General features: G+C 42.9%; 1 protein-coding gene and 1 non-coding gene across 2 annotated transcripts in view; one reads left to right on the top strand and one right to left on the bottom strand.

Annotated features, from left to right (window-relative positions):
- Positions 1-22,808, bottom strand: part of LOC124606558 (cytochrome P450 4C1-like) — a 118,717-nt gene that overhangs the window by 32,335 nt on the left and 63,574 nt on the right. The window contains exon 3 of the mRNA XM_047138542.1: positions 4,704-4,916. Within this exon, the coding sequence (XP_046994498.1) occupies positions 4,704-4,916 (213 nt within the window). The remainder of the gene's footprint in view (positions 1-4,703; positions 4,917-22,808) is intronic.
- Positions 20,223-20,295, top strand: Trnav-aac. The gene has a single exon. It is a non-coding gene; the product is annotated as a tRNA-Val (tRNA).

Genomic DNA, 22,808 nt, shown 5'->3' with positions numbered 1-22,808 from the left:
GGACCGCAAGAATTTTTGTATGATATACCCTTTTTAGACTGAATGTATTTTCGTAGTGTGCTACCAGTGAACTGAAGCCTGCCACATGCTTTATCCACTACTCAGTCTACGTAATAATTCCATTTCATATCCGCACAAATTACACGGGAGTAATTGCGTAAGTAGGCTGGCTATATTTGTGACTTACTGATATTTCGTCATAGGGGATACTGCATTATTTTCTCGTGTAGTTTCTTTCTGACAATACTTCATCAGCAACAAAAATTCCGTGGTCGATATTCATATTTCCCTGCCAGCTTACTAACATACAACATGAACATATGGGATCCCTTAAATGTTCCTTGGTACACCTGAAGTTCCTTGTACATCTGTAGAGGTATATTGTGTTTATGATGACACAGGACACATGCGGCGTATTTAGGCGAATGAACAGATGCACATGTTCAGACAAGAGGAAACAGACAGTAATTTGTAGAGATATGAATGAAGGTTTCTTAAAAGATTGTGAGAGAAAAAATTAATTTGCGTCATTATTTGGCTGTTTTAATCTGATTTCAGTAATGAATTTTCCAACTAGCGTGCAGAAAGATAGCATGGATCTAACCGGTATCATTTTTATAGTCACTGCTCAAACTGAAAAAAACAACGTGTATTCAACAGTTAATGGACTGTCTGCTCATGATGCACAGTTAAAAGGAAAAAGCAATGTAGCACCTTACAACTGTGAGGTGTGTTCATACAGAGCTATAAGGTTTATTAATTAGATCACGATAAAATGCTTTAACAAAAAGGAACCGACATGTGATGGAGTATGTATAGAAAAGCAGGCTGATGTGAAATTCAATAAAATTCATAGTAAATTTGTGTCAAGTAGTAGCTTTCCTAAAAATTTATCCAGAAAGTTCATTAAAAAGAAAACAGAAAAGCCACAGGAAACGAAACAGATTATATTCTCTTGTAAGAGGAAAAGATAAATTTATGTAAAGACCAGAGCAAGTCGAGATCCAACGTTACTTGCATTCTGCAAAAAATACTGTGATATTTTAAAGAAAATTATTAAAAGTTCGGATATATGCATGTTCTGATATAAATTAATAATGCAGGTAACGAGATTGAAACTACAATGCATCTACATCTAATAGATTAAAACTATACAGCCTATTGAGAAAAAGGAGGGAGGGCAACCAGACGGTGCACAAGATACCATTACAATTAAATTAAAAGACAATGTTGTTACACTCAGTCAGCATAGCTCTCACACTCCTCTTCGAAAGTAAAGTTTCTTCCCTCGTTAACATCCCACACACATGAACTGGCTAGAAAGAATTTTTACAATTGGCTGTGTCGGCAAGTTGGACGTGCCGGATGATGTGATTTCCCCACTGCTTTGTACCAAACTGTACCGTACCTTACTAGTCGGGATGACCTTTGTCCATGCTTGTACAATTCCACGGCAGGATTTATTGCGCCAATTTTCTGTGAAGTGGGATGAACAGAGATTCACCTTGGCGGCGATGGCTTCCCTACCTCATGCAGTGGTAGTGGTTCGGGGGGTGTGGCTATTTACTGTTTGTCATTGTCTAACATTTAGTCAGACAGTGGTTTTCTGCATGCTAGCGCTTCTAGCTGCTGTCACATTCCCCGATACTCAATAACGGTCGCTTGCTATCAATGCATTGTTACCATCTGTGGCGGTGGTTTGCTCCTAGGCCAGTTCTCGCGGCAAACTCTTGACGTGGTGTAATTTTATTGACTAGTGCTTCTTAGATCCTGGAGATGTGAAGACTCTCAGCTGTCGGGCTCTGTCGGTCTGGCCACGATGAAATGCATTGACGTGACAATTGTCTCCCATCCCATGCTTCACTGTCTTCTCATACTCGTAGGTCAGTACGGTATTTGCCAATCGGTATCCCCGTCACGGTTCCGTTTTCATCGACTGCCTGAGCAACAAAGTAGCTACTGGCAGTGCTTCTTTCATGATTATTCAGATTTCTCAGATAAAGGAGAAGGGCCAATCTATCACTTGGAGATTGCAACTGCCGGTCTGGAAACAACTGACAAGGTAAGCACCCCAGCTTCAACGGCTAAAAGCGAATAAAAATAATGTTGAAGTATAGAGATTGTCAGTTCTACCACTAATTCAGGTTATTTTCTGTAAAAGTTTGCATTTGTTAGCGAACGTGGAGGGCACAGCAAAGAACTCCGCTAAGGAAATGACAATGTGCAACAGACAGTTATAACCAGCACAGTCATAAGATCTGTAAACGAGACATTATTTAACGAAAAGCTAACATTTCTTTTGGAAAAAAATATGGTAACAAATGCACTAGTTACTGTGTCGTATTTGACAAAAGAGAAGTTGCTGTGTCGTCTTATGTTCCTCCCGTATTTGACACTGAACTGCAAATGTGGAATCTCAGCAATACTGAAACACGTCTGAGTGGAAGAATATGCATACCAGACGAGGAAAAGGAGTGGACATTCTCGGTGTATCTGTACTGTAAAAGTCCAGTTCTAAAAGGTAGGGTGGCCTCTGCTGTACCGAGGCTTGTAACGCCTGGAGTGTCAGCATCCAACATCACATCAGTGCTTCAAAGATGCTTAACACACAGGGGACAACTTTGCTGGAGACAGACGGCCATGCTTCGATCGTCCACCAGGAAGCAACCCAAATGCCACCAGAGGCCACACGTTGCACGAACCTATTCTCTTCAGCACGAACGTGATCGAAAATAGCCCCACCTGCATCCTAGCGCAGAGTAATATTTAGTGCAGTGCTCTGTCGGTAACAGACATGTTTGCTCTGAGTATTTCTGCGCCAGGCGCTGATCCTGCAAGGATTCCATGAAGCAGGGGTCTCACCATTGAGTCGCCACCACGACGTCACTGGCATTGGCGTCTGACTTTGGGAGCAGCCAGCTATGGAGTTGAGAGTGTTTGTCACCTGTTCACCAAAGAAGATGGGGACTCTGTCGTCGTGGAAGACTTGTCGGCTTGTAAATTTGCTCCTGTTCATCGTTCAAATGGCTACATGTCAGACTTAGACAATGTTGCTCCCTACGTAACTTAAGCTTTGTTCATGCTGTTTGCACTTTAAAAATAAGTATCCTAAGGGACTTTCATTTTTATAAGGAGTGTGTTTAATGAACGTAGTCGCAATCTAACCGGCCTAAAGTTGCCAGAAGTATTATTTTTCTATTAAAGAAATTTACTTTCAATATTCTTTGTTTCAGTCCACATCACTTCGACAAATAAACATGTTCATTTATTCCTATCTGGATAGTTTTTATGCTGCCATTGGTGAACATATCGGTATCATTAACTAGATCTTTAATATAACCTGTCCCATTCCCCTGTCTTAATCACTGCATGGAAACTCCATGTAAGCACATGGCTTTTGTGATGTGTTTTGGCATTTGAAAAAATAATGGAAATGGCCAGTGACCCACTACATGACCTCCTCAAAACGGAGAGGAAATAAGTACTCCATTCAAACCAATGAGTATTCTGTCACATTTATGTCTAAACAGCGAGGACTGTAAGAGGAAAACGAACATTGAAAGGAAATTCAATCACCTGAGGGAAGCAATACTGTTTGGTGGGTCAGGGATGTGGGGAATATCAAATTATGATCAGCACATTCGAAGCAGCACTGCAGATGGGTGGTTGGTTGTTGGGGGGGAAGGAGACCAGACAGCGAGGTCGTCGGTCTCATCGGATTAGGGAAGGAAGTCGGCCGTGCCCTTTGAAAGGAACCATCCCGGCATTTGCCTGGAGCGATTTAGGGAAATCACGGAAAACCTAAATCAGAATGGCCGGACGCGGGATTGAACCGTCGTCCTTCCGAATGCGAGTCCAGTGTGCTAACCACTGCGCGCACTGCAGATGACTCGTACCTAAAAATATCACCTACTTAAAATGATAATGACTGCTGTTTTAAATAACTAAATTGCATAGTCATCACTTCCCTTTTCCAGTTTAAGAGCAGAAAAACAAAACACTACGTATGGTAAAAGTATCTTTACGCAAAACAGTGCTTAAATAGTGTCAGGGTAAAGAAACTCAATGTGATGGACTTCGGACAATAATTTTGAGTTAGAAAAGTGGAAAGATAGATGAAACAGTCAACAAATATATGGGTAGTCACAAATGGTACGGGAAAGAGAAACATTGTTCTATAGCCACCAAAAAATTAATTCCAGTACAATGAATAAATATGCATCAAACAGAAGTCCTAGAATTATGTTAAGATCATTCAAAGAAACTGAAGTAGACATGTAGACGCTGAACATATACCCATACAGGCTCCTCCACTCGTAAATACGAAAAAAATGTATAGTTCTGTTGTTTGGGGGAGGAGACCAGACAGTGAGGTCATCGGTCTCATCGGATTACGGAAGGATGGGGAAGGAAGTCGGCCGTGCCCTTTCAAAGGAATCATCCCAGTATTTGCCTGGAGCGATTTAGGGTAATTCCGGAAAAACCTAAATTAGGATGACCGGGCGCGGGAGTGAACCGTCGTCCTCCCGAATGCGAGTCCAGTGTGCTAGCCACTGCGCCACCTCGCTAGGTAAAAATGTATAGATTTAAATTACTTGTTCGTTGCTATGTAAAGAAAACCGCTCCTAAAGCCAAGGCTTTTACAGATAAGGTAGCAAGGGTGCAGTAAAAGTAAAAGAGTTTGAGCGGTTTAGTGGACTCACCGACATTTTTCTGATGGCCGCTATACGGGAATGCTTGCGCCGATCCGGCTCCAGGCGGTCCAGCTCGACGCCAAACATTGCCTTCATGATGGTGCGCAGCGCACACACCATCAGCATGGGGTACACGTCGACGGTGGCGCCCGCAGTCACTGCCAGCTTCTCAGACAAGGAGATCCCGCTGCCGTTGAACGTTCCCATCAACTTCGTGAGCACCTGCGACATGGCAGGAGCACTCCTGATATATAGCACATGTCTTCTTTAGGAATTAAGATACGTTATTAAGTGTTTGCCTATACCCTTGTCATACTACTTTTCATTACACGTAGAACTATGACAAAAGCTGGTCGAAAGCAAAAGTAGAATAATAACAAATGAAGTGATCACAGGATGGAAAAGGAACAATAATTTCGAAGGCGCCTGTACCTGATAGAGTCTCCTTTGTATTCTACATGTTATGAAGTATCACCTGTAGTTATATGTTGAAAATAGAAGAAAGTAATCTAGTCCAGTGACAGTTAGTGTTAGTGACTACACTGTGACTGGAGGAAGTGGTTGGCAGAGAGAGTGGGGGGAGTAAGCAGACGATACTAACAACTGTTGTTAGATTTATTCCTGTCTCGTACATATGAATTAGTATGAGTCTATCATGCCACTTTTCAAGAATGATTAACGCCCTCTGTCGTTCCATTACACTTAAAAATTAGCTGTGCTAAATCTGGGTTTACTGGGATAATCGGATGGGGTGCCCTTCGACCTTCACAATCGGAGACTGTAGTAAAACAAAACAAAAACAAAAAACTGTTTAAGTACTATGCGGGACTACCTGGCTCAATTTGCACCTGAACGCAGTATTGAACCTTAAAAGACCACTGACTTCAAGTGCATGAACTAGCGCAGGTCGCCTGCATGTGGGGACAAAAACTTCACAATCCAAGATAAGGACAGCTCCCAGCCGCCTATCAATATTATCATAATGTGACACCCCAAACCTCTCCCTTCCACCACCCAGTCTGCCTACACACTTCCCTCTCCAGCAATTAACAGCACAGTAAGAAAATGAAAAGTCACCCGCAATGCAATATTTTAGCTGGCACTGAAATGTAACGGAGAATCACAATGTAGCCCTAAAGCTGTCACCGAAACATCATAAAGAAATTAATGAGGCAGGTTTGTCCTTTGCATCCATATTTTGTGTGTAATACATCATGGAAGAAACTATAGAAACTCTGAAGGGAAAACAGTAAAGAAAGATTTGTGTCATCGTCCTACCGACAAACTCATCAGAGGCGAAGCACAAACTCTGAATGGGGAAGGCTGGAGAGTGAAATCGGTTGTGCCCTTTTCCAAGGAACCATCCCAGCATTTGCCTCTCGCAGTTTAGGGAAACCACATAAAATCTAAATTTCAATGGATGAAGGTTATGTTATCCGCTGCCCTCCATAATGTGAGCCCTGGATCTTATCTCTGTGCCCCCTATCTCAATATAAAGACAGAAACAAAAAGAGAATTACAATCGATGATGAAACAAGCTGCTGCATCAGATTTGGTGACAACACAGCAACATTTACAGATCCATAGAAAGAAATGAACGATACGTTGCAAATTTGATCAAATGAATTGAAAAAAAAGAAATCTGAAAGGAAATAAATTGAAAAAAGAAATACTGTAACTTAGGAACAGCAAAAAACTGATCGACATGGGGATAATGACTGACAGTACTGAAATCAACCAAGTGAAGTAGTTTCTCTTCACTGGAATTATAGTACACAATTGATGTACAAGAGAAGTGAAGAATAGCTCTAGCAAACTTTTGTGAACCAAACAATAGGTTCACTACTGATACCACGAGAGGCGGCCATCACTCGCCTGGTGGCCCTCTGGTCCGTACAGCAGCCTCCAGATGGCGCTCACAAATCCGGACCTCTTCCTGCCTCTGTGCCGCTTCTAGAACGTGTTATGTACATCCAATGATTGCGTGGAAAGACGCCACAACGGATGCTTGCACTGAGGGGGACGCCGAAATAACTTCTGCCAAGGGGCACCAAAACATGATGCACCATCGAAACTCGGACAGTTGTGAGCCATCAGTCAGACAGATTAGTTCAGTGCCTGCAGCCAGCTCAGAACAGTTCTCTATAAGACTACATTCTAACATAGTAGTCGGTATTTACAGAACAACAAGACAAACAAGAGTGTCTGCAAATCATATCAGTTATGAGCCGTACCCAGCCATGCTTTGGTATGGCTCAGTCTGCTTGAACGGAAAAGAATGGAAAACGATAGCTCACATTTCTGATGTGTACGGCAATTCGGTATACATCCTAATCCTCTTCTCTGTCAATCTCCTCCTCACTCTATCTTTGCCCATCTCCTACGCTTCCCCCCCCTCCCTCTGTTCACCTCCTCCTCCCCCCCCTTCTGTCTTTCCATCTCTCCCTCCATCTCCTCTTACCCCTTCTCTCTCTCCTCTCTCAGTCTGTCCCCTCCTCCCCCTTTCTCTGTCCATCTTCTCCTCCACTTCTGTCTCTCCACTTCCTCCAGCTCCTCATCCTTCCCATTTTCTATGTGCATTTCCTCCCACCCCAATGTCCATTGTTCTTGCACCCTCTCTCTCACCTTGAGCATTGTTTATTGTTACTGCAAATTCAGATTCTGTAGTAGTATTCTAATTATAAACCAGTAACCTATAAATACAACTTTTCTGATTGCAAACAAAGTTTCATATATATATATATATATATATATATATATATATATATATATATATATATAACTTCAAGTGGACATATGCCCTATTGCAAATGGTTTCTGAGATAGAACACGTTTAGTACCACTTTTGTACGTTTTCCTTTAATAACTCGAAAACCGCACACTCCAACGTAAACGTGTGTCGGTCGACATTTCAACTAAACTAAACTTGCTACAAAAAAGGTCCTATTTATTTTTTGACTAGAACTAACAGTTTGCTAGGAGAGATCGCGAGAATACTGAAAATCTCGCGCGACGCGCGTGCGCTGTACCTTAAGTGTTTTTTGTGGCCCCGTTTGAAGTAGTTTCCCAACTTGATAGACCACAAGCGTCCTGTATATAAACGTTCGTCTCAACTTCCTCTATATTAATGTAGTACGTTGTAAACGATAACAATGAATGACACAGAAAATAAATAGAAATGTACATTAAAAGTGTTCTGTCTCCGAAACCATTCGGAATAGGGCATATATCCACATCAAGCTTTTTGTTCAGAATCACTAATGCTATTACCAGTCAAAACACGTACCTTTCCTCCTGACTTACCCTGTATATACAGGGTGGTCCATCTGAAGTTTCGGATGAAATTATCTCGAAGACTATACACCGGGTAAAAATAGTGGGTAAGATAGGTTCGTAAGCTCAGAGGGGGACATCAAATGATACTACATGTGACCCCAGCCCCCGCTCCCTTGGGGGCAACTTTTAAATCTTAAATGGAAACCCCCATTTTTATTGCAGATTCGGATTCTCCATAAAAAAGTAATCAAGTTTTGTCTGAAACATTTTTTAACCCATTGACAACTGGCGCTGAAATCGAGAAAAAAGTAAAATGGGGGAAGAACTCTGATTTATTTAGAATGATCCGAGAAAGGTGCTTTAAATCATTAAACAATGTGCAACAATTCTATAGTTTATCCAAATTAAGCTATTTTTGTACAGAATGTACTGTATCCGACTTTTAGCGTTACCCAGGAACAACCACATGGACGTAGTAGAGTGATGTTCCCATGGGGTGCTTCATTAGTTTGAGTCCCCTTGCTTCTCACATGTTGGGATGCTTCATTAGTGTAAGTCCCCTTGCCTCTCACTATTTGGGGTGCTTAATTAATGAAATTAGCCACGAATAAATTGTTCAAAACTATCCCCATTTGCTTCAACGCATGAAGTCAATCGTCTGCGAAAGTTGTCCACAGTTTTGAACAGCACATCCCGTGGTATGGCTGCACATGCTCTTTGAATGCGTTGCACTATATCGTTTCGGCTTGTGGGCTGTCTTTCATAAATAATTTTTTTCTAAATAACCCCACAAGAAAAAATCAGGAGATGTTAGGTCTGGTGAACGTGGAGGCCACTGAATTGGTCCGCCGCGTCCTACCCACGGACCAGGGTACCGTAAATTTAAATGTTCCGCACATTTTTAGCATAATGGGGAGATGCTCCATCCTGTTGCAACCACATTCGTTGCCTAGTTTCTAAATCAACATCTTCCATTAGCTCCAACAAATCATCGCGGTGAACTTATAAATAAGATTCCCCAGTAACATTTCGGTCAAAAAAATACGGTCCTATCAAGTAACCGTTTAAAATTCCACACTAGGCCATTAACGACCAGCTGTGTTGATTGTCAACGGGTCTGTGGCAGTGTGGATTGATAGGGGACCAATAATGACAATCATGACGATTTTATTCGCCATTGTTTTCCAATGTGGCTTCATCGATGAAAACAACGCATCTAAAAAACTCATTGTCCTCTCTTATCATTTCCAAGGCCCATCGGCAGAAAAGCACGCCTATTCGTATATCTTTCGGCGTTAATGCCTGTGTCAGTGCGATATGATACGCATGATATTTATGTGCCTTCAGAATCCTCAAAACAGTTGATTTCGGTATTCCAGTTTGTCTCTGAATCGCACGACTACTCATTTCGTGATCCGGTTGAACACAGGCGAGAACGGTAAGGGTATAGGCGTCATTTTCATTGTATTCGCGATGACGAGGTGGACGGTGCATGTATCCATTTCGAGTTCAATGAGTGCAATTTCGAATAATATTTTCGGTTGGATGTTGTCTGTTTGGGAAACGATCCGCATACAATTGCGCAGCTGCAGCGTAATTATTATGGCCTTCACATAAAATTAACATAATATCAACAATCTCTGTAGGAGGATAGTGCCGGCCGTGGTGGCCATGCGGTTCTAGGCGCTGTAGTCCGGAACCGCGCGACTGCTACTGTCGCAGGTTCGAATCCTGCCTCGGGCATGGATGTGTGTGGTGTCCTTAGTTCTAAGTTCTAAGGGACTGATGACCTCATTTCGCCAGTTGATGTTTACGGTTCACAATCTGAAGTGAAGTGACGTCTGATCGCATTGCACCGACATTTATACTGTGCCAAAGTTCGCAGTTGGCCACGGCAGCACCACAGTCGGGTGAGTAACGCAATTGTGAAGAGTTCCCTAACGGGATTTCAATACCATTCCGCCTCCCTCCATCAAAAACTGTGGCGGGTAGGATACATTTTGTGAAAAAATAGCTTAATTTGGTGTAATGAAAGAATTGGTGCACATTTTGTATCGATTTGATGCGTCCTTCTCGGATCATTCCGAATAAATTGGAGTTCTTCCACAATTTTAATTTTTCTCGATTTCAGCGCCATCTGTCAATGGTTTAAAAAAATGTTTCAGACAAAACTTGATTACTGTTTTATGGAGAATCCGAATCTGCAATAAAAAATGGGGGTTTCCATTTAAGATTTAAAAGTTGGCCTCAAAGGGGGCAGGGGCTGGGGGTCACGTGTAGTATCATTTGATGTCTCTCTTTGAGCTTACAAACTTGTCTTACCCATTATTTTTACCCGATGTATAGTTTTCGAGATAATCTCATCCGAAATTTCAGATGGATATATATATATACGAGGGGCGTTCGGAAAGTAAGCTCCGATCGGTCGCGAAATGGAAACGACTATGAAAATCCGATAAAGCTTTGCACAGATGTGTTGGGTAGTGTCTCTAGTATAACCCCAGTTAGCATCACGTCGCTCTTCTCATTTCTGAGCTCGCAGTGAGTGCGTAAAGATGTCTAGAAAATAGTGTCTGCCGCCAAGTACGAGGGCCTGGTGAGAAATTTCGCCTGAAGCTATGCAGCTAACATTACATAACTGTCGTGCTGTTTCTTCTTCAAGACAATTCTCAGCCGCATTCTGCAAGGGCAATGAAGATGCTCCTGCATCGTTTTCAAATGGAAATGTTAGATTATCCACAATACAGTCCGCAATTGTCTCCCCCTGAGTTTCATCTCTGGTCACATGAACCGCTGTCTTTGAAGACAACATTTTGACACAGACAACGAGGTGTAGGCCAGCGTGGAGAATTGGCGGAAAGCACTGGCGGCTGCCTTCTATGATGAGGCTATTGAAAAGTTGATACAACGCTATGACAAAAGTCTAAGTCAGAACGGCGACTACGTAGAGAAGTAGCTGAAAGGTGTAGCTAATTGTTAGAAGTAAAACATTTCTGATGTTCACTGTGGTTTCAATTTGGCAATCAATCGGAGCTTACTTTCTGAACAGGCCTCGTATATCAGTGAGTGTGTGTGTGTGTATTAAAAATATACATAAATGTGTAATATGTGGGTATTCGAATGCAATGTTGTGTCCAAATTTCAAAGCAATCTGTGAATAACTTTTGGAGATTAGACGTTTTGAGGAAAGAAACATGTATGTTTGTACTCATACTGAAACTGCAAATGTTCCTAATCGTAAATCTCGCAAAATTTTTGACCGAATGCTTTGGAATTTTGGTACAACATTGCATTCGAATACATGTATGTGTTTTTGTATACCTATTTTGGAATACACTTAATACATAATTTTTATTAATAAACATTAAGATTTTTATTCGTATAGGTTTGTGAAGTATAGAGTGCCAAGATTTCATTACATTAGATATAGGATATCAAATACTATGGATCAAAATGTATCAAAGTTAGCATATGGTTACGTACCATTTATTGTAACATACTATTAGTTGTTTCTTGCTGTGTTGCCATATCTCTGTTATAGCACCGTCTTGTCCGACAAGTATTTAATTAGTAAGCGTGCAATCAGCGCCTATAAATAACTGTTGCAGTAATTCATTTTTCTGCTAGAGTGCGTATTTAACTTGAATTAATAGTGCATTCAGTTAAAACACTGACAATATTTTGGTGGCGATGTAAAATTTTGTAGTATGTTCACATTGTTTCGCCAAGTTTCAACATTTTGATGATGAGGAAAAGCTTTAAAGATGTTGACAATTTTTCACGACTAGTCAACATTTTAACAATGAGAAAAACTGGAAATTGTTGACAACGAATTTCATCAGTGCAAACCCACAGCATTATCGTCGATATTGGGGCGACAAATAGACGAATAAAGAGGAAAGTTACTGAGCTGGACAATTTATTATTTTCATTTGTTCCTTAGAGTGCGTGATTAAAAATGTGTGAAATCTTATGGAGCTTAACTACTAAGGTCATCAGTCCCTAGAGTGCGTGATTAATTTCATTGATTTCTGTGATAACAGCAGGTGGCTTTATTCTGTGATAGTTACATCCCAGGGTTGCTAATCCATTTCCTTTCCAGGAAAATTTTTGTGAATTTTGTAAACTGTTCTGAGCATAGTTTTTAGACATGACCCAATCGGAATTCCTCGATCAGCCGATGCTAAGGGAGCTCATAGTGGAACGTTTCGCCCGACTTGAAGACAGCGAGAACGACGGCCAACAGCAACAATCACTTAATTTAAAAATGCTGCCTCTACTTTTTCCGGCATTCAGTAGAAAAGTTGAGTCCTGGAACAATTACATCCGGTGAGTGGAGCAGGACTACATCATTCATGAGATCCCACGTGATGTGGGACGAAAATCATTTTTATTGGTGCATGTAGACACCACCGTGCTTGAACTTCTTCAGAAATAGTCAGCTACTTACGAACCCGTGATGCTCTCTTATTCTGAAATTAAAGAAATGCTTTCGAAATATTATGTCTCTGAAGCCCATGTTGTTTTTGCCAGACACTGATTTTTTTCAATGTTTCAAGAAGTCGAGTCAGAGCTATAAAGAGTGGATTGCACAATTGCAGGACATAACACGGAGGTGTAAATTTCATTTTGAAAATCACCAATGTAAGAAATCTTACATAGACTCGCTAATTTCCGAGATGCTTTTCCTGCACTCTCCTAACAACAAAACTAAAGAAGGGCCTACTTAGTCTAACAAAGCCTTCTTTGCAAGACTGTCTGCCATTGATCTGGATGTACCAACAATATCTTGTATCTACAGAGGCAACGCATTGTGAAGACGCTGACGTGTTTACCACAAGGAAACATCCAGCAAGGCCAAGCGACTAGCGAGCCAGATCCAGGAAAAACAATGCACGCTTACTACCCTATGGACGTAGTCAGTAAACAAGTTAAGAAATACTAAGTTACGATCGTGTTCACTCAATGTCGTAAACCACCCAAGAGACTATTCTTTTTGTCAGAGAGGCCTTATGTTGTTTTTGCGGTATTCAGTCTGAAGACATCCTGTACAAGCCTCTTCATTTCCGAACAGCTACTGCAAACTTACATCCTTCTGAATCTCCTTACTGTAGGCTCTCCATTTCTTGGCCTCCCTCTACAACTTTTGTCCCCCACACTTCCCTCCAGTGTTAAATGGGTGATCACTTGACGTCTCAGAATGTGTCCTGTCAACCGATCCCTTCTTCTAGTCGGGTTGCGGCACAAAATCCTTTCTGCCCAATTCTATTCACTAACTCCTAGTTGTTTACGTGATATACCCATCTAATCTTCAGCATTTTTCTGTATTTATAAAGCTTCAGGGAACGGGTTTAAAAAAATTATTTCAAAGGCCCTGTGAAATTTTTATACAAGTCTACTCCCAGAGCAACTTACGCTGTGCCCACGTGACACAAGTTGCCTGCCTTTCAGAACCGAGGCAGTTCTGTCCAGTCAAAGCTGTTGGCAACAGACGCCCTCAGTCCTCTGCTGAAACTACTAACGAATTCACTCCATTGGTTTCAGCCAATAGCGAGGGTGGGATGCTGCTCACATGTGTGCCTCTCTCTCTTGTGAGCCATACCTCGAGCAGAACAGATGTCTTTTTGGATGGCAGAGCCTCTGGCTCTACATTCCATTTCCGGCCACCGACATCAATTAACATGAACTGCCGTCCCTTCCTGAGCCATGCATGGCTCATGTTTCTGCCATCATGTACACTCCTGGAAATTGAAATAAGAACACCGTGAATTCATTGTCCCGGGAAGGGGAAACTTTATTGACACATTCCTGGGGTCAGATACATCACATGATCACACTGACAGAACCACAGGCACATAGACACAGGCAACAGAGCATGCACAATGTCGGCACTAGTACAGTGTATATCCACCTTTCGCAGCAATGCAGGCTGCTATTCTCCCATGGAGACAATCGTAGAGATGCTGGATGTAGTCCTGTGGAACGGCTTGCCATGCCATTTCCACCTGGCGCCTCAGTTGGACCAGCGTTCGTGCTGGACGTGCCGACCGCGTGAGACGACGCTTCATCCAGTCCAAAACATGCTCAATGGGGGACAGATCCGGAGATCTTGCTGGCCAGGGTAGTTGACTTACACCTTCTAGAGCACGTTGGGTGGCACGGGATACATGCGGACGTGCATTGTCCTGTTGGAACAGCAAGTTCCCTTGCCGGTCTAGGAATGGTAGAACGATGGGTTCGATGACGGTTTGGATGTACCGTGCACTATTCAGTGTCCCCTCGACGATCACCAGTGGTGTACGGCCAGTGTAGGAGATCGCTCCCCACACCATGATGCCGGGTGTTGGCCCTGTGTGCCTCGGTCGTATGCAGTCCTGATTGTGGCGCTCACCTGCACGGCGCCAAACACGCATACGACCATCATTGGCACCAAGGCAGAAGCGACTCTCATCGCTGAAGACGACACGTCTCCATTCGTCCCTCCATTCACGCCTGTCGCGACACCACTGGAGGCGGGCTGCACGATGTTGGGGCGTGAGCGGAAGACGGCCTAACGGTGTGCGGGACCATAGCCCAGCTTCATGGAGACGGTTGCGAATGGTCCTCGCCGATACCCCAGGAGCAACAGTGTCCCTAATTTGCTGGGAAGTGGCGGTGCGGTCCCCTACGGCACTGCGTAGGATCCTACGGTCTTGGCGTGCATCCGTGCGTCGCTGCGGTCCGGTCCCAGGTCGACGGGCACGTGCACCTTCCGCCGACCACTGGCGACAACATCGATGTACTGTGGAGACCTCACGCCCCACGTGTTGAGCAATTCGGCGGTACGTCCACCCGGCCTCCCGCATGCCCACTATACGCCCTCGCTCAAAGTCCGTCAACTGCACATACGGTTCACGTCCACGCTGTCGCGGCATGCTACCAGTGTTAAAGACTGCGATGGAGCTCCGTATGCCACGGCAAACTGGCTGACACTGACGGCGGCGGTGCACAAATGCTGCGCAGCTAGCGCCATTCGACGGCGAACACCGCGGTTCCTGGTGTGTCCGCTGTGCCGTGCCTGTGATCATTGCTTGTACAGCCCTCTCGCAGTGTCCGGAGCAAGTATGGTGGGTCTGACACACCGGTGTCAATGTGTTCTTTTTTCCATTTCCCGGAGTGTATTTTACACCCTGTTTTTAACGTACTTCCACCTCACAACGTTAGTTTAAATTACTACTGTCATTGAGTTGCTGCTTTGTCTGATCCTGAGCTACACTAGCAGTGCGTATCGATGTATCCCCTCTCGTAGTATCTTTGCTGGACTGCTATTACTCCCCAGTCGTTGTCTGTCGTAGGGGAGTTTGCGTCGCGACTTCAGGTCTGCCAGTCGGTTGAAACGTGTCTCGATGCAGTCCGGACCTGCCAGTCGGGAGTTGCAATGCGGCACCAGTGCAGTCGGGTTGGAGCAGTGAGGTCTGCGTCGACATGGCTCGCCCAACCATTGCCGCCACGCATCACTTGAGCCGGGCCCCATTCTTGGTGGACCGGCGGTCGGTCGTCCTACCGGACGACGCGTTCTGGCTCGCCGATCGTTAATGAGTTGGCTGTGTGTGTGTGCATCAACTCCCGATCTGTCTTCGCGTGTGCTTAGTTACTGTTGAGTATCGTTCAGGTCTTCGTGCAGTGTTTGTCAGGTTGTGTGCGTAGTTGGTATGTTTGTGATTGACAAGTTATTTTAAATGTTTTCGGCGTATTGGCTCTAAGAGGTGGGTCGTATCATCGGGCGACGTGTAACTGGTTCTCTGAGCGCTGGGCCCCTTCAGTTACCATCTTGTGGAACTCGGGTAGGTCCTTTCCTGGTGCAGGGATGTCGCTTAGCCAGTGGGCGTGCTTCCTCTCCATCGTTGGGTCAGAGCCATATTTCCGCCGTCGTGTGTCTGGAAGTGAGCGGGAGACGCACCGGCAGTGCAGTCGCGACGGAGCAGCAGGCGGTCGGTCGATTGTTGCCGACGAGGGAAGTTATCGCCACGCGGTGCAGCCGGCTGGGGCCGCTGGCAGCCCCTGTGCACTGTCGAAGCGTGTGTGGAGCTGCCTGATTGCTAAGAGCTTGGTGGTTCACCGACCCAGGACGTCAAAGCTGAGTAGTGGTTTCAACTGGCCAAGCCACGTCCATTCATGTTGTGGTGGTTAGTTTCAGTGGTTTGCTGTTGGGGAGGTTTTCCTGTGAGCAACACCAAGTGTTTCTACTGCTGAAATTTAGCCACCATGTGGTGCAATTAACTATTTTGGTCGACTACAATTTGAGTGCACCAGTGGAATTTTCTGTCTTGTTGCCGTTAGTGTTCTGGTTACCTGCCCTGGGCACTGAAGTAAGTTCAGGCAGTGTTCTTTTGAGTGAAGTTAACTACATTGCCGTGTTTCAAATTCAAGTGTACCAGCAGAGTTTTGTGCCTAGTGGCCGTTAGTGGTCCAGTTACCAGCCCTGGCCACTAACGTAATTTCAGGCAGCGTCCTTTCCTCACCTGTTGTCGCTGTCCAGAATGGTGTAATTTTGACAGCTAAAACAAAAATGTTTCAAATGGCTCTGAACACTATGGGACTTAACTTCTGAGGTCATCAGTCCCCTAGAACTTAGAACTACTTAAACCTAACTAACCTAAGGACATCACACACACATACATGCCCGAGGCAGGATTCAAGCCTGCGACCATAGCGGTTCCAGACTGTAGCGCCTAGAACCGCTCGGCCACCCCGGCAGGCAGGCTAATACACACTCCATTGTGGATTATCACGTTGGTAACCTTTCCAGTTTGAGTTCTCATGTACTGATTGATGGGAGGAAGTCGTTGTGTCGGTCGGTCCGTGGCTGTCCCGTGGTTGAGTTCCGACGGATCAAGTATGGTTGCGCTCACCACCTGTCTCTCGCCTAAGTGAACGAGGGCAGACCGACCTCCTTGGAGGCGTCTGAGTGCCACCAGTGTTTAATTATCTGCGGTCAGCTACTTTAAATTCAAGGCTTATGGTTATGTTTTTATCTTCTTAAAAAATTGGGCAATTTTTTTTAAAATTTATCTTTCAAGCTTCAACATTGCGGCCTTCTACCTTAAAAAGATTATGGCAATGTATTTTAAAATTTTGAAACGTAATTGAGGCCTTCAGCCATTGGTATTGAACCTTGCATATTTATGTTCTACCTGCTTAGCCTTAAGGCTTTCCACGTAGCCATGATACGTTTCTTTATTTATTTGATTTGCCTCTTTAATTGAATTTTAATCTAGTTGATTTTTAAGATTTCCTGTTGGTAAACATTCTAGCCTTCTGCCTTTAAAAGTCTGTGGTAATATATTCTAAAATTTTGAAATTTAATTGTGGCCCTCAGCCATTTGTATTGCACTTTGCACATGTTTTTTTAAATTATTTTATTGCTACCTTAAATGGATTTTTGTCTTGTTGATTCGTTAAGATCTCTTGTTTGGAGGCCTTCAGCCGTGAAAGAGTTGCATTCGATAAAGTTCCGCTTTGGTTGTAAAGGTTATTGAACTACAATAAATGACAATTGGAAAGAGAAACTGACCTCAATCTGTGGTCCAATCCTATTACCTGTTCTGCCCAGTGGGTTTAGCGGGCGTATCACTTCCGTTGCTCATTTCAATTAGTCGAGCGTGTTATATAGAGTATAAATATTAAGTAGCGTAAACCTGGGAACTTCCGTCCATAGGCGCGCCCTTTGTATACTGTACAGTGAAACATATTCTCTTTATTTTACCTAATTTTCTTTTCGGTCATTTTACGGCATTCCTGGATGCCCACTCACAAGTCCTGAACGCTCGAAATCCTGGACATTGTCGTCGTAAGCAAAATCCAACCACCTTTTCCTCGCTTTCCCTGCCCATGTAAATTGGTGTCAGAAGTGGGATTCGTTCTCACCCTTCGATCCCTATGGCGGCCGTTTACTTTTGGTTCCTGTTTGATGTCGTGTGGTCGGTCAGTATTCGCCGCTCTTAACTCCGCTACGAGCCGAGCCCGGGTGCTGAAGCGCGTCGGCTACGATGCCGCGCCAGATGCTGCGTCCGCACATACCAGCGCTCAGGGCAAAGACTTCCTGCCTCTCGCAGCGCGCCGCCGCACCAACACGTGCTCGCTGAGTGCAGTGATCTGCGACTCACAGCCTGTGTGCGTACTGCCTGCGCTCTGGCCCCATTTGACGGTCACAGCTGGCCCAACTTCTCAGTCGCAGCCCGCTACCTCCAAGTCGGGCGATTTGCAGCTTGCAAAATGTGTTTGGCAACAACAGAGTCTCCCAGCCGTTCATGACATTTCCTTCCATTTCGTTTTCGTGTCCTGATCTGTCTTACTTTCTTTCATATTTCCTATGAGCATCATTTCTGCGCCCTCTGATGAAAGTACAAGGGTCACTCCAAAAGAAACGCACACTATTTTATTAAAATCCATCTTTTATTTTACATGTTTGAAAGTTTTACAGTGTGTAGATACATCCTTTAGGAACAATATTTTCATCTCTCCACATAATTTGCATTCCTCTCAACTGCCTTACGCCATCTTGGAACCAGCGCCTGTATACTCGCACGGTAAATTTCTGACCAACCTGTTGGAGCCACTGTTCGGCAGCGTGCACAAGGGAGTCATCATCTTCAAACCTTGTTCCACGAAGAGAGTCTTTCAGTTTACCAAAGACATGATAGTCACATGGAGCCAGGTCAGGACTGTAAGGCGGGTGTTTCAGTGTTGTCCATCCGAGTTTTGTGATCGCTTCCATTATTTTTTGACTGACATGTGGCCGTGCATTGTCGTGCAACAGCAAAACATCGTGCTTTTGCCGATGTGGTCGAACACGACTCAGTCGAGCTTGAAGTTTCTTCAGTGTCGTCACATATGCATCAGAATTTACGGTGGTTCCACTTGGCATGATGTCCACAAGCAAGGGTCCTTTGGAATCAAAAACACTGTAGCCGTAACTTTTCCAACAGAAGGTGTGGTTTTGAATTTTTTTCTTAGGTGAATTTGCGTGATGCCCCTCCATTGATTGCCTCTTCGTCTCTGGAGAAAAATGATGGAGCCTTGTTTCATCACCTGTCACAATTCTTCCAAGAAATTCATCTCCACCATTCTCGTACTGTTCCAAAAGTTCGCATCATACCGTTTTTCTTGTTTCTTTGTGAGCCACTGTCAACATCCTGGGAACCCACTTGGCACAAACCTTTTTTAACGCCAACACTTCCAGTATTCTGCAAACACTTCCTTCCCCTATCACAAAGTAGCGTGACAATTCGTTTACTGTGCTGCGTCTGTCAGCAGTCACCAATTCTTTAACTCTCTGCACATTGTCTGGAGTGTGTGCAGTACGAGGCCTGCCGCTGCGAGGACAATCCTCAATATTGCCGTGCCCGCTTTCATCACGTAATCTGCTTGTCCACCGACTAACTGTAATGCGATCGACAGCAGCACCTCCACACATCTGTTTTGTCTTTCGAAACAATGCATCAAGTTTATGCCACTAAATTTTTTCTACAATGTTACCTCTTACAAGACTGCTTCATTGAATATTTTGTTTTGTTGTCAAACCTAGAATGTGGAGCCGCTCTTTGCGGTATCTATTCTATCTGTCTTTTATTGACAATGGATTGCGATACTTCGAATGATCATCTAATTTTTGCAACTGATGTTTCACTGCTTTGTGGATGAGCTAAGTCCACTGTCGGTTTAGAAGCATTTATTTCCTTTTTTTTTTTTTTTTAAGCTGTCGCTAAGATTTAAAAATGATAGCACGTTTTTTTCATCACCTGTCCAATTCTTCCAAGAAATTCATCTCCACCATTCCCTACACATATAACTCAACACAGTAGCACTGTAATCGATAATGTATTTCTACAGCAAGAGGATGTAAAACTAGCGCATGCTTTCCCTGTGATAAAGGGATTATCAGACTAACAAAACCTAGCTCGCTGAGCCCAGGCTCCTTGCCGCTAACGAAGTGATTGCTTTTGCTGACATCATTTGCAATAGCGACTGCGCGAATTGACGGTACCTCGTACGGAAAGAAAGAGTAGCTGATGCTACTGAGGACTCGACCGCGAGCATTTCCGACGCCTTCTTGGGCTCTTATTCGTGATGGCATTCAGACAGGCAAGGGTGCTGTCGATTGTTGCGTACGAATGCGAAATAGCTGCACTGTGCGTTTCCCCAAAGTGATTTTTACGCCACAATTGCAATCGTCCTACAAGTTGCGTCAGATGTGCAGCGCAAAGCGTAGCAGTTGCCGTGGTGTAGCGGTTATCACGTCTACCTAACACGCAGAAGGTCCCCCGTTCGATTCCGGGCGGAAACACTTTTTCGTCACACTGAACAAGACACTTGCTTCAGAAACCATTAAGTAAAAGTGAATGGCTGGTCAACCCAATATCTATAGATCACTTCAGAGAAAGTTTAAGTAACCTTTATTGGGGAGAAGTATATAATGAGGCCAAATGCTAACGATAAATGCTACATATTTCTTGATAAATTTATATCCCTTTTTGAACAGCGTTGCCCCAAAAAATTATTAAATGTAACACCAAACAGTTTTCAAAGGACCTTGGATTACTATAGGCATTAAATTGTCTATAGAAAGAAAAAGAAAATTGTTTGAGACACCAGGAATTAGTAAAGAACCAGCAGTAATTTTACACTAAAAAAATTATATATATATATATATTAGAGATGAAATTAACAACTCGGGCTATAAAATCAAATCAATATGGAATGTTGTTAGAAGAGACACAGGGAAAGTAGCCACTATTACTATTAAAAAGAATAAGACCTCCTTAACCAACAGTATACAAGTAGCTAATGTATTTAACAACCATTTCTTAAGTGTAGGTGAAAAAATTGGTGAGAATAGTTCAAAACAAAAAGCCCAGCAGTACATGGAAAAGTCAGTTTTGAGAAATCCTTGTCAAATTAATCTTCATCTAACAACCTCTTCTGAAATAAAGAAAATCATTAAATTTTTGAAAAATAAATGTTCAGTTGGAGTAGATGACATCTCTAACAAGATATTAAAACAATGTGGAGCAGGTGCAGCTGATGTTCCGAGTAACGTTTGTAATGCATCACTAATTCAAGGTATTTTCCGATACAGTTTAAAATATGCCATTTGCAATCCTCTCTACAAAAAAGCAGTCACCACAGATGTAAATAATTACTGGTTAGTAATTTTGCTTACAGCATTTTAAAAATCGTCAAGAAAGTAATATACTCAATAGTGGTTAGCCTTCTCCACAGTAATGGGATACTTAGTAAATCACAATTAGGATTTCAAAAGTGCTGTGCTACTGAAACAGCAATATACAATACCACTGCGAACGTAATGTATTGTTTAAATAGTAAAATGCCACTAATAGGAATTTTCTGTGGCTTATCCAAAGCATCTGATTGTGTGAGCTGTGGAATTATGTTACAGAAATTACAATTCTACAGTGTAAATGGAATGGCATATGAGTGGTTCGTCATATGTGCAGAACAGGAAGCAAAAAGTTTCTTTATATGGTTTAAATGATTTAAGGAAGTTATCCACTTCATCTAACTGGGGTGAAATTACATTAAGTATTCCACAGGCTTTGATCATGTGTCCCTTGCTGTTCTTGATATATGTGAATAACCTCACTTCTTATTTGAAACAACAAGCTAAACCTGCACTGTTTGCTGATGATACAAGCATAATTATTAATACAGTAAAAGAAACCCCAATAGAAAATGACACAAAGAATGTCTTTGGAAAAGTTATTGATTTGTTTTCTGTGGATGGGCTTGCTCTGAACTTTGGAAAAACACAGGACATCCAATTTTCTACTGCAAGGAGTACTGTTCCAATATAACACATAAACAGAAGTCAGTAGCCAGGGTATAGCATATTAAGATTTTAGGTGTACATATAGCTGAGAATTTTAATTGGGAAATTCATATTTTGGATCTCCTAAAGCGAATAGGTTCAGCAACTTTTGCAATCAGAATAATTGCTAATTTTGAGGATGTAGAAATTAGCAAGCTAACATACTTTGCATACTTTCGCTCTATCATGTCATAGAGAATAATATTTTGGATAACTCAACACTTGGGCAAAAAGTATTCAATGTTCAAAAGAAAGGGGTTAGAATAATGTGTGGGGCTCGTAGTCGCACGTCTTGTGGGCATCTGTTTAAAAGGTTAGCAATTCTTACAACAGCCTCACAGTACATTTATTCAGTAATGAAATTTTTTCTCAACAACATGGACCACTTTAAAAACAACAGTGACATTCATGATTGTAATACCAGAAGAAAGAAAGACTTACACTACCCTCTACTTAACCTATCTTTGGCAGAGGAAGGAGTAAAATATGCTGCTGTAAAACTTTTCGATAAATTACCAGATGAAACAAAATATCTGACAGACAGCAGTAATAGTTTCAAAAATAAACGTCCTTTACAACTTCTTCCATACCATGGATGAATTCTTGAATAGGAATAAATATATCAATAGGTATAATATTGCATTTTGTGCCATTTAAGGGAATGGGGTTGGTAATAAATAAAAATTGTGACCTTAAAAAAATAACAGCCTAGATTAATGTGTGCATTTCAGGAACTCAGCTGATTTTTTACGTCGTGTGGAGCGACTGCGGTTGAATGACTATGATATTTTAGTGAGTTTCCATGTGGTCTCTCTCTTCACTCGTGTTCCTCTGTCTGATTCGTTGCGGTTTGGTGCTGAATTAACTAATCTCTTTCGGCATGTGTTGACATCCACTTACTTTTTAGTCAGTGACCAGTATTACGAGCAGACAGATGGAATTGCGATGGGTAGTCCGTTGTCTCCTGTGAT

The sequence above is a fragment of the Schistocerca americana genome, chromosome 3 (genome assembly GCF_021461395.2).
Source record: "Schistocerca americana isolate TAMUIC-IGC-003095 chromosome 3, iqSchAmer2.1, whole genome shotgun sequence".
Classification (NCBI taxonomy): Eukaryota; Metazoa; Arthropoda; class Insecta; order Orthoptera; family Acrididae; genus Schistocerca; species Schistocerca americana.
Note: the sequence above shows the minus strand (reverse complement) of the source record. Positions and strands in the feature narration are given on the sequence as shown.